Below are 13,140 nucleotides of genomic sequence, written 5' to 3'. Positions count from 1 at the left end.
GAAACCATTAAAATGCTGTAAGAAGCCATGCATGAACTTTATATAATCCGGCGATCACAAAACAACTGATTCATAGAGAAGTGGCGGAGGAATGCGTAGCATTCATCAAAATGGATAGATTTTTTTTTTCCTTTTGACACACAGTAAGATATGATGTCTCTTTATTTAAAATTACAAGGAGAGCAATACATGTTCCAAGAACCTGGATGAAAAATGATATGTGAGTGAGCAGCAAGGCTGGTGTATGTTGGACAATCCATAATCCATATCATCATTCATCCACACGCAATCACGATGATTAATGTGCCATACTGCTGCGCTATAGATATAGATGGGTTTTATTTAGAAAAATCTTGGAGCTTATTACACAAAAACTATAAAAACCCAGGGACTAGAGGCGATGGGCAGGCAGTGATACTCCATGGAAAGCTGATTTCATGGGCAGGAGGAGGATATGAAAGTTTCACATTATCCTTTGGAAGAAGCATGGTGGTTGGATCGTGGGATCCCGAACTGGGTGGTGCATGTTTGAACCTTGGAGGGTAAATGTGATCATCCATTAGTCTAGGCCTCTTCGCTTGAAATCCTTCATATTGCATGTCGGTCTTGTTGGAATCTGAATCAGAATCGGATTCCTTTGCATTTGACTCAGACTCTTCACAGAGGGAAGGCAGTGATGTGGGGGAGAAGAGCTTGGTGGGTTTCATGATGCTCACCCAGTTGCGTTGTTCCTCTGCAATTCTCTCAAAAAATCTTCCCTGGGCTTCGATTTTCAGCTTCAAGCTCTTCTGAACCTTTGAGAAAACAAAACTAATTAGCCAAAATGCGAGATGTCTTTTTCCTAGATCTAATTATAAGCTTATTTACACAAATGAAGCGACACCTCAAGTTGATCGCTCAAACGCCTTTCTACTTCCATCTGCATTTGTAATGCTTCCTTAAGCTGAGCACCCCTGTGGAAATCAAAGAAAATACAGAATAAGCCTCATCATTATAACACAAAGCAATTTTATCTTAGGCTTTGAAACGATTAAAGGAAGTAATAGCTTACGAAGTTGTACTGAAATTAGGCAACATTTCTGAAATGCTTCTCCTCTCAAACTTGGCTCCTGCGAGAAAGAGAGAATGACGTCTTTGTATTCGATCAGTTCTCAAACGAAAATTTATTTCTGAAAATAATTGACTACTCTTTTAAAAAACTTTCCAAATATTATTTTGGAAAACGTTGGTAAACAAGCATTAAGTTCTTAGCTCAGAAATTTGGTGTAAGCACTCTGAACTTACTACTGGATGATTCTGGTACAAACTTTGATATTCTGTATTTCTGAGACAATCCAAAAACATTCATCAGAAAAGCATTGCCATAGCTAAACCGACAAAGTTTCTGTTTAATAGTTTGAAGCAAGCAGATGATATATAATACAAGTTTCGAGATTTCAGGTTCACAATTTTCCAAAGAAACAAACATGAAATAAACAAATTAAACTAAACCCAATATGCACTGCCTTGAAATCCAGGAAGTAGCTATCCTAAAAAGCTCATTGTTCTGAAACTTCCTATAGGATACCCACACTCAGAACCTCAAGAGCACCAGGCTCCAGCAGTATGGCACTGAAGCCTACATAAAAAATGTGATATCAAGGTCAATGAATGGTTTAGATGTGTACAGAGAGAGAGAGGCACCTGCAGGTGGCTTTTAACATGGTAAATGGTTAGTCCGGGAACAGCCATAGCCTTCAAGATTCCCTTTGGAGTTGCTCCTGCATATATGCAAATTAATATATCAAGGAAACCATGCATCAATGACCAAAACATGCAAGAATAAGAATGAACCCATGGGTGCAGTGCACTTTGAATTGAGTTCAAACTTACTATCGGCACCACCAAGCTGATTAACAGCCTCTTCAAACCGATCATGCAGTTCCTGTGTCCAGCGCAAGCGTTCTTTTCCTGAGCCATCGGAACGAGTAGAACCCATATTGGCACTGACCGACCCAAGGCCTCCAGGCATTGCATGAGCAAGCCTGGCAGGGAGGATTATAGACAAGAGGAACCAAGACAAACAACAGTTGGGGACAGAAAAGTCAAGGTGGCGATGGACTCTAGGGGCTGGAGATGCCACAGACTGTCTTTAACTGTCGGAATAAACCAAGTAGCAGAGTCCAAACTTTTCAAACTGTAAGCTTCCTTCCCAATTTCTACTCATTTGGCGAAGAAATCCAAGGTTTCGAGCCTCAACCCAACTCAGAATTGGCTTCTTTAGAGGGTAAAGGGTTTGCCTTCTGACTCAAACCACCAAGTTGACAAGCCTCTTTCATTTTTTGCCCTCTTGAGGGCATCTCTGATGTTTTTTATTCATTCATAAATATGACATAGTTTTACCAGTTTGGGCCATCCCGACTTTGATCACATGAGACATCTAATCTGCAAACCCATTTGCAGTTACAATTTTTGGGTTCAGCAGATTTCTTAACCATAAGGAGCACCAAACATACATGTACAGTGACATGAAGGGAGACCAGCCCCTAACATAATCAAAGGTTGGGATGATGCCAAACAGAAACAGAAATATTAATGCACCATTTGAACATAATTCAGTTCTCAGAATCACCCTGCAAACTTAACTTAGCCCATTCGATTAAATAATTTTTACTATTAAGGGAAAAAAATCCAAGGCCTTATAAGCAAATAACATCCATGCATTTGTCATAAATAGAAAATTACTAAAATGAAATATAGAAGCAAACATTCAAGGTGGCAAGGAGAACCTTCCACCCTCTAAGAGCATCTGGGTACTAAATAAAGGTCACAACAAGAAGTCCATGAGAATTCCCAAAAGGTTCTATTGCTATACTACTTTGTCAGGCACCAAAGCAACACTGTTAATCCCCCTCCACTGGTTTTAGTGGACTACTACTGCCTGCTCCTCTTTAAGCTGCAAGATGGACACTTGTATTGCTTAATGCTCTCAGCCTTGGCAGGTGTTATCTTCACACACTTTCCATGGAACCACCTCTCACAGATGTCGCACCCAATCCAGAACTCATCAGCATTGTAGTTCCCACCACAGCTCCCACAGAGGGTTTCACTATGTTCATCTTCCTCCTCCTCAAAGCTCTCATCTGCTGCCAGCTTCGGGGTGCTTTTCACTTGCCCTTCATTCCCCCTCTACAGAGAAAAGGGACTCAGTTAATGGCTATAGAGATAAGTGTCTTGATAAGGAAAGATAATAAATGAAGGATAAAAGTGTTTTTAAAATTTTTAGACTATATTTGATTAGCTAAATAGGTAGGATATACGTATTATAAGATATCATTATCAATAGGATATGATATCTTTGGATATATATATCCATTGAGATATATTATATTATACTTATATTTGATTTGTTGAAAAAATAAAAACTAAAATAGAAAACATATTACATTTCAATATTACATATTTTAAATAAAAAATAAAAAATTATATTATATCCCAGGAATTTGCTATTAAAAAAATATAAAATCTCTATTATGATTAGTATTATTTGGAAATCATTATACAATTTATAATTTCGTAAGTAATTTTTTATTGGGTAAATTTTACTCACGTCCTTGATGTTTGGGCTAAATACACTTAACCACTATGAGTTTTTGAAATTTCATCAACTACCTCCCCATTTTGAATCAAAGGAGAGGTGAATGAAAATAATAAATGAGAAAGTTAGAGGAGGTATTTGATGAAATTTCAAACTAATGGAGATTACGTGTATTTAGATCAAACTTCAAAGGATATGAATGAAATTAACCATTTTTTATTTCTTTTGAATCATATTCATGATTAAAATATTTAAAATTTATAAATAAAAAAAATACTACATTATCTTGTTAAATATATAAAAACATTTTGTATATATTAGATATTATAAATAATACTATATACTAGTATTATTTTACAATTTAGCATACACGTCTTTGCAATTCCTCTTTAGAACTAAAATTTTAAATTTATGTATTTATTTGAAAAATGAATGATACAAAAATCTGAAAAGAAAAAAAAAATGAAGAAAATGGATGAGAAATAAATTTATATTTCATGTCAATTCAGGATTATTATATCCTGATAGAAGGGATATAAAAAAGAGGTTGGATAAGTTCTTTTGTCACTTATCCTATCCATCATCAACCAAATATGGCCTTACAAGAAATTAGTTCTCTAATATTTGCTTACTTCAATAACATTATAATTGTAGCATGCTATCATGGACAAACATCCTTCATTGAATGCTCCACTACACCAATTTGAATTTTATTTTCACCTTAAAAACATTATAGAAAAAAAAAAACAAAAAACAAAAACAAACAAACAAACAAAGAATGAGAAACTACATATCAAGTTTGATCCATCTCACCTTTGTGCTGACTCGAGATTTGCTTCCACTATCCACACTAGGCTTGTCTTTTATAGGCTTCCTCTCTGTTACAACTTCAAAGACAGTGGGCAGATCATTGATCATACTAAATAGACGTTTCCTGTGGGGAAAAAAAAAAGGCAAACTTATATGAATGCAAGCTGTATTTATGATAATGCTAGGCAAAATAAACCTTACAAAAATACAAGCAAAAATAGCTTAAGAACAAGTACATAAGCCAGTACTTGTGCTCTGCGTGCCAAACAATTTCAGGCACTAAATAGGTGGGCCATGTGGATTTTTATTTTTATTTTTTTGTTCTTTGGTGGGATAATACGGCCTTTTGGATCTCCCACTCGCTGGTGCTTGAGGCCTGTATTACAACTTAAGTGGCAACCTTTTTGTAACACTGCATGCTGCCACATGGTGAATTGAACCCAAATCCAGTTTTATGACTTCCAGTCAAGTATTTTATGAGGTTTTAAAGTACTCCATGTGTCTATCAGAACATGTAATAAGCATAATACTGCCATAGGCCGGCGACTCATCTATATTGAATTGATGATGTTTACTTTCCCTAAGTCCATCTCACCAACCTAAAAGGCATATGAAGAAAGACAAGGCCTCCAATTGGCACTCCAGGACTATCAATGCCTCAAAAACTCTACAATAATCACAATGACCTTTCCTCAAGATTTAGATAAGGTTCAGTTTCCTGTGTGCATGAAAAATGTTTGCAAAAAGAGAATTTTCCACAAAAACTTCATATTAGAATGAGGGAAATGATAATGACAGCTAGAGATACTTTTAGACATTGTGGTTTGGTTGTAGCAAGAAACAAAGATGGAAAATATCATTAGAATCTTGATGATTTCACCCAACTAGTGTGCGTGTGTGAGTGTGTGACGGAGAGAGGGAGAGCAAAAGCTTCTCTATGTAGCTCACGATGAATGCAACTTCAATAGACCATAGTATTGACAAAAGAAATGAATAAAAACATGGTCAAATTTATTTTGGATAAATTTAATTAAAAAAAAATGAATGTGATGAAGCAATAGAGATGTCTATGATTTTTCTGCAATGGTGAGGTTTGGAGGATTTTCCAGCTTGAGAGGGTGGGGCACTAAGCCTATGTCCCCTCTGAAGGTGGCCTCCTTTTTTATATTCCTTTTGCTTTTTGTGTGTCAGAAGTGACATGGCAAAAGGTATGACACTTGATGAGTTAGGAAGAGTATGATCATTACTAATTGATGTTGCATGTGTAAAGCAGACAGGAAGAGTGCAGATAAAATGGTGGTTCAGGAAATGCAATCAATGCTTCTTTCTCCGAGGTTCATTGGGTCCCACCAGAAATAATTTTTTTGATAAATAAGTAAACGTATTGTATTACGATGAGGTGCTAAAATAGCGACCCAAAGATGTACAGGAAAGAGACCATAGTTTTAAAAGGCTCAAGGCGCACCAAGGAGCAAAGTCCTCTTGGAGCCTAAGGCGCAAGGTGCATTAAGGCGAGGGCTTTAGTGAAGTGAGGCGCATGACATCGTATTTTACATATATAATTTTATATAATACAATTAAATTTAATAACTGTCTATTTATCCTAAGTGCATATATCATCAAATATTATCTAAAATTTCAATCTAATCAACAAAAAACATAAAACAAATAGTTCTAAGCATAAAAACTAAGCATCATAATTGTTTCATTTATTATAATAAATAGATAAATAAATAAAATAAAAATATTACATAATGTATTCATTTCATAACCATAATAAATAGATAATTCATTATCATAAATAAATACATAATTCATCATGAATAAATACATAAATAAATAAAAAAATAAAATAACAATTAGATAAATAAGTAGTTTCCGTCTTTCACAACTTCATTATCAAAATAAATAAATTAATTAAATAAAAATAAAAAAAATACATAAAATACAAAAATAACAATTAGATAAATAAGTAGTTTCCATGTTTCACGATTTCATTATCATAATAGATAAATAAATAAATTAATTAATTATAATAAATAAATAAATAAAATAACAATTAGATAAATAAGTATTTTTAATTTTTCTTTGGCAATTTCATTATCATAATAAATATAGATAAATAAAAATATAAAAATACAAATTTAAATGCCCAAAGAGACTTGGTGATGGATCGAAGCTGCGCCAACGCCAACCACCAAGTACGCACCTCTCTTCTTCTTCCTTAGTTCTTCTTTCTATTCTCTTTTCAATCTCTACTCTCTATTGAGCCTTAATTTTGGGCCTTTTTTGTTTTTTTAAAGCTCACTTTGGGCTGTTAAAAAATATGCTTCTTCTTCTTCTTCCCACGATCTCACAATCTACTTCCAGCCCTAATCTGGACATTTTCTTTTGTTTTTATTCCACCAGCAAAACGCAACGTTTTGTTGGTGAAATAAAAACAAAAAAAAAATGCCCAGATTATGGCTAGAAGTGGATCATGACAGAGGAGAAGAAGAAATAGAGAAGCATGCCTTTTTGGAGCTTTGCGCCTGGCCAAAGGCGCACAGCCCCTTCTTCAACGGGCTGCACCTTGAGTAAGGCGAGGTGCTGGAGCTCCGCATTGCGCCTAGGCGCACCTTTTAAAACCATGAAAGAGACACTCACCCTCTTACAACTGAAACAAAAAAGTCCAACAAGATATACAAAAAACAACCCCTCCCTCACTGAGAATCCACCCAATCAATAAAATCTATTAAGGTCAAAGGACCACCTTTTATAAACAATTTGGTCTCCGACCAAAGTAAATACACAAAAGGAGCTTTCAGCCTTTGGATGGACAGCACACTATCTTCAAAGGCAATTATATTCCTTGCCTTCCAAGCTGCCAAAACAAACATAACGGACCCAGTTGCCAAACAGCCTTACGCTTTTTACCCACAAAAGATCTGTTCCACCCCAAGAGGGTTTCCCTTACCGAAGAGGGAAACACCTAAGATACTCCAAATAAAGTAAAAGGCAACATCCACACTTCCCTTGTCTTTTTGCAATGGAGAAGAAGATGGTTGATGGACTCCTCATACACTTTTGATAAAGTCCATCCCCTCTTTTGAATTCAGTCCAAAGTTAGAACTTTTCCCCATGATGCCTCCCAAGCAAAGAAGCTTATTTTTTTCTGCACACAAAGTTCCAAGTTGTCTTCCTTGGGAAAGAAACTGATGAATCCGGCTCTAAGGCTTTGTAAAGGGACTTTATTGAGAAATTGTCATCCTTCAGTTTCCAACCACCTCACCCTATCCTCCTCATCCAAATTCACCATCTTCCCACCCAAACATGACAGCAACCTTTCCACCTCATCCATCTCCCAATCATTAAAAGGTCTAGAGAATCAAGGGCTCCAACTTCCCCCTTTTTCCCCGCTTGCTGAAACAATCCAAACATCACTCACCCAAGCCTCTTTGGATGCTACTAGAGCAAATAAAGAAGGGAAAGATTCACACAAAGGTGTAGTTCCACACCACTTACCCTTCCAAAAACTCACCCTCTAACCATCACCCACCACAAAGGCAAGTCTAGAGCTCACGAGGTGCCCTAACTTTCTAATTGCTTTCCACAACCCAACTCCATACCCCTGCCTAGCCTCGCAAGAACTCCACCCTCCTCTTTCCACCCCATATTTCCCTATAATCACTTGGTTCCAAAAAGCCTCTCTTTCATTTGCAAAGTGCCAACTCCATTTGGCCAAGGAGAGCCTTATTGAGTGTCGTAATGCTCTTAACCCCCAACCCTCCTTTTCTTTTATCCAGATAAATGTTCGTCCACCTTACTAAGTGAGGTCTTCACTCAAGAGCCCCACCATCCCACAAAAAAATCCCTTTGTATTTGCTCCAATCTCATTTTAACCCCTCTTGGCAACTAAAGAATAGACATGAAATAAATAGGCAAGCTAGACAAAGTACTTTGAATCAAGGTGATTCTCCCCCGCTTAGAGATATATCGTCGCTTCCACATAGTCAATCTCTTGTGGAATCTCTCTTCAATTCTATCCCAAGCAACTACAGATATAAATGGAGCACCCAGCGGCATTCCTAAGTAAACGGCAGCCTTCCCACCTTACAACCAAGCTCCGAAGCCAACTCTTCCACATTCTCCACCCTTCCAACATGGATCAGTTCGCTTTTATCCAAATTAACTCTCAACCCAGAGATTGCCTCAAACCACATTAACAGCCAGCACAAAAACATCATTTGCACATAACCGCCCCTCTATTACTTTTCAAGATTGAGTCTATGCCTTCATTAGCAATAAGCACTGCATCCATAAATTTGTCTACCCTCCACAAACGCATTTTGGGCCTTTGAAATCACCTTAGCTAACACCCCTTTACCCTATTAGCCAGCACCTTGGCCAACCACTTGTACAGCCCTCCCACTAAGTTGATTGGCCTGAAAACTGCTAGAAGTCCTACCAGAAATAATGAAGCTAATGCTGGCCAATTGGGAGGGATGTTGCCTTTTGCATCACTTGGGAACATTGGAAGGAGTGTAATAGAATAACATCTGCAGGCATAAGGTTGATGGGTTGGAAAGCCTAAGGAGAGGGTGCTACATTCTCAATGTGCTTGGATAATGACCAACTGCCTGGAGTCAAGAAGATCTTTCCAGAATTTTGATGTCAATATGGAGGGAGTTGAGGTGTAGGACTGGTAATCTGTTTAATAACATTATAATAAATTACTGGAAAAAGTATGTAATACTATAATAAATTATCCCATCAATCATATGACCTCAAGGTACACAGGTTTTGGATTCAAATGAGTAACACCAAAACATTTTAAGCTTCAACATGGATTAATGCATCCTCAGTACCATAACTCAGCACTGATTTAGTCGTTTGTCATTTAACTCTGTTGGTGATACCAGATCAATCCTAAGCTTTATATTCTATACCTCCTATATTACATTCCAGGTTTGCACCTCTTCTGAAAAATGAAAATATAACATGTAGTATTCTCACAAATTGTTCCATTAATCAATAAATTGACCATCATAACAGTTACTGCATTAAATGATGGAACTTAAGCAGTATGGTTAAACATTCCATTGAGCTTAATACTTGATGTAGGAAAACCAGGGTCATGCTTGTAAGGCATGTCCAGTCAAGAAAATCAAACAACAACCAACAATTTAACAGGAAAAAAGAATTTAATATTAGTGAGCAAGCTAACATGAGAAAGATCTAAGATTACTTTCTTAAGAATATTCTGCAAAAGAAAATTTACAAATGCATCCAAAGCACATTGAATGCAAACCATCATCCACAATCCACTCCACATGCAAAGCTGCTATAAAGAAAGATAATTTACCTTTCATTGCGGTTAAGGCGAGCACCAAGATAGAAAGCTGCAGAGAGCAACCAAGAATCACTGTGCACAGCAACCAGTGAAAGCCAGTCTTTGCGGTTCATGCCATCTCTCGCAAAATTGATCCCAAGCGCTGGCTCAGGGAGCTCTGGAGGAACTTCCTCTGCTGGAAGAGTTACTTCCCAAGTATCATTTGGATGTCCATACAGACACAAATTCTCTTTCTCTAAACAAGGAGAAGGAAGAAGATATGAGGACAAAAAACCAGCGGAAGGAAAAAGAAATGAAACATTGAAACTATTTACATATTGTCGTTTTAGTTTGCGACAAGAACAAAAAAGAAGCCAACACATTATGATTATGATAACGAAACACTGCAACGATACATATTTTTGTCGCTTTAGTTCACAAGAAGCACTACATTAATGAAAACAAAGAAAAAAGAAGGAAAACCTTAAGTTTTCTTGCTGCAAGCAAAAAAAAAACAAAATTCGGGAGAAATCCATTTGTAACTTTCATTCCCCGCCCTAAGTAAAGGCACTCAATGTTTCAAAATTCAAAAGAACAAAATAATTTCAAAAAATTATCTATCATTATCAGAACTATATTTGTTGCTTCTGTGCAAATTCAATTCAACCATACACACTGCTATTATCAGAACTAATGCAAATTCAATTCAATCATACACAGTGATTTTACCAAAGCTCTAATTGTGTTGCTTTCATGCATCTCAATACATAAAAATTGAATCTTGAACACTCAACAAACATAAAAATTGTGGAAACAAAATTATAACATTACCCAAAATTAAAAAACAGAAATTGAGTACACCAGCACAAAGCACAGCGCAAGTTCAAATTTCTATTCCTATTTCTTTTCCTCCGAATTCTCAGCAACCAAACAAAGGACAAACTGACTCTCCATTCAACCTTAATCCAAACAAAGCCACGAAATTCAAAACAAAACAATCACAATCACAATCAGAAATTTCAATTTCACCAAACCACAACACCGATCTACAGTTGCAAGTAGAAAAAAAACGAAATCAACCTCACCTGGATCGCAGAGCTTGTAGAATTCATCAACATCTGAGAGAAACACAAAGAAAACACAACAGAGTGAGACAATTTTCCAAACAGAGAAAGAAGAAAAAGAGAGAGATTGGCGAAGATTCGAGTACCGTAGGTTAAGGCACGCACAACACCAGCTCTACGACCGCTGTAATCCTTGAAGATCTCCTCTACAGTCCTCGGACTCGAAGAAATAGAAGCCATTTCCATGGCGTTCGAGATCGAAACGCAGCGTTTTGATTCGAGAGACTCCAGACACCAACTGAATTTAATAGAGAAGAGAGGATCGAAGAGAGAAGAGGAGGTGCATGTAACGTTGAGAAGCCAAGAAAGGAGTGTGAATAACGCTATTGGGTAATCACTATTGCCCCTCCCCGTTTTACTCCCTCCCTGCAGGACTGTGTTTTATGTGGAGCCGCGGTGAGGGTTTTGTGGAGTGGAGGAAGGAAAAGGAGGTGTGTGAGAAATGCTTTCTGACTTCTTACTTTTTCTTTTCTGGTAGCCCCTCTTTGTTCCTTCTAATTTTTATTTGCCCTCGGATTTACTCCTTTTGTCTTCTTCCGCGTCCCTATATTTTATTCATTGCGTCCAAGAGTCAATTCATAGCATTCTTTTTTTCTCCGGCTTAAAATTAAAAATAAATATCTAAAAAAATAAAACTAAATTAATAATGACGGGAAAAGACATTTGCAGTGCATGCAAAAAAGCGCACCTGCCTCGAATTTTTCCTACAAAGAAAATTTATCGGGGGACCTCTTATCTTTTATAATTTAGAAACTCATCCTTGTATTTTATATATATATATTTTTTCTCAATTACATTACTTCAAAATTTGTATAAAAGGGAGTACAAAAGAAAATGAATAAATGTTAATTAATAGAATATTTGAGATGTTAGATTTGGCATAATTAATTATGTGTACTTGCCCTTTTTATCATTTTAAAAAATCTAACCTTTTAGGAATGAATTATAAATATTATAATTTTTATTTTATTTTTATATTTTTAATATAAAAAAATAAGATTTTTATAGTTAAATCCTTTTTATAATAAAATTTAATTTTTTTTCAATTAGCATTATGGTTTCTTTTTTTCTCATTTTCTGGCATTTTTCAAGAATTCAATATACTTGTTGAGATTTTAACTGTATTGATCTAAGGTAATCAATCACTATGAAGGGAGTCAATACAGTGATGTTCACTTTTTAAAAAATTAAACTATACGAATGTAAGTGGTAATTATATGCAATTAATAACAAGTATAATGGAAAATAAATTACATATAAAATTAGTAAGAAAAAGATAATGCAAATCGAAGATTTTTATAGTGATTTTGTGTAAACTGACCTATATTCACTCTCTTCAATCCTCCAAACATTATAATTGGATTGATTGGCTTCAATGGGTACTTACAATTTCTTTAAAAGATGAGATTTCATGCTTAAATGTTTCCCTCAAGTGATGCTCCATACTTTAAGTTCACCTTCGAGAGATTACAAGAAATGATTTAGAATTAAACTCACAAAATCCTAATATAAGATTAAGTTTATAAATTAGGATTAAAGTGCACTAAATGGATATGCAATTGTAAAGCATCGTGCACCCAAAAACACTCCCCTCATGGTCAAATATATTTAAGAAAGATTTTGGAATGTCAAACTCTTTAGAACAATGAAGTTTAGATTCTTTTTATAAAGGCTTGGAACCTAAACTAATCACGAGGCACAATTTAGGGTGAACAATGGACCAATCAAGTGAACAGTTTGCTAGCCATTGCACATTAATTGTAATAGCAAGTAACCATTGGAGTTTAGACTCTCAACTAGTTGAGCAACTAGTTGAACCTATCCTCAATCGGTCAAGGTTCTACCCCAACCAACTACAACCTAACCACTAGAAGAGAGAGAGGATAAAAACGACCCCTCAATCAGTTAACCCCCTTAACAGATTACATTATGAAGTGCTTAAATAGTCCAATTTGAGATCTAGAACCCTCAACAACTTGTGTAACCCTTTTTAAATCCATTTTAGGATAAGTTCAAAAAGAATTTAGCTCAAAGTTTAAATCAATTCATGAAATCATTCAAATATAAAAATAATTTAAAATAATTTAGGACTTGGATAATTTTAATTGTTTTAAGTAAAAAGGAAATATAGTTTAAACATAATACACCAACAACCATATAAAAAAAATTAAAAAAATAAAAAAAATTCTATAGTAGGATTTTAATTGATCTTCCCATTAAGATACTCTTTTTCTTTTTAATTTATTTTTGTAATTCACCACTTTGAAAATCTTTTTATCTAAACACATTTAATATAAAACATGCATTAATTCAAATCT

General features: G+C 35.5%; 2 protein-coding genes across 3 annotated transcripts; both read right to left on the bottom strand.

The window, feature by feature from the left end:
- Window positions 1–139: 139 nt before the first annotated feature.
- LOC117921109 (myb family transcription factor PHL7-like) lies at window positions 140–2,017 on the bottom strand. 2 transcript variants are annotated; one of them, XM_034838903.1, is made up of 6 exons: window positions 1,873–2,017; window positions 1,684–1,760; window positions 1,285–1,324; window positions 1,052–1,109; window positions 884–953; window positions 140–794 (listed from the first exon to the last, which is right to left on the bottom strand). In XM_034838903.1, exons 1-6 carry the CDS (start codon window positions 2,009–2,011, stop codon window positions 375–377), a joined length of 804 nt encoding a protein of 267 aa, XP_034694794.1. In that variant the 5' UTR covers window positions 2,012–2,017; the 3' UTR covers window positions 140–374. The 2 variants fall into 2 exon arrangements, with proteins under 2 accessions (XP_034694794.1, XP_034694795.1); XM_034838904.1 differs by having other exon boundaries at window positions 140–788.
- A 616-nt stretch (window positions 2,018–2,633) lies between these two features.
- LOC117921045 (PHD finger protein ALFIN-LIKE 1-like) lies at window positions 2,634–11,150 on the bottom strand. The gene is made up of 5 exons (XM_034838802.1): window positions 10,909–11,150; window positions 10,784–10,816; window positions 9,732–9,954; window positions 4,391–4,511; window positions 2,634–3,168 (listed from the first exon to the last, which is right to left on the bottom strand). Exons 1-5 carry the CDS (start codon window positions 11,006–11,008, stop codon window positions 2,914–2,916), a joined length of 732 nt encoding a protein of 243 aa, XP_034694693.1. The 5' UTR covers window positions 11,009–11,150; the 3' UTR covers window positions 2,634–2,913.
- Window positions 11,151–13,140: the final 1,990 nt, after the last annotated feature.

This window comes from Vitis riparia, chromosome 8, assembly GCF_004353265.1.
Source record: "Vitis riparia cultivar Riparia Gloire de Montpellier isolate 1030 chromosome 8, EGFV_Vit.rip_1.0, whole genome shotgun sequence".
NCBI classification, from domain to species: Eukaryota; Viridiplantae; Streptophyta; class Magnoliopsida; order Vitales; family Vitaceae; genus Vitis; species Vitis riparia.
This window is presented reverse-complemented; position numbering and strand designations above follow the sequence as displayed.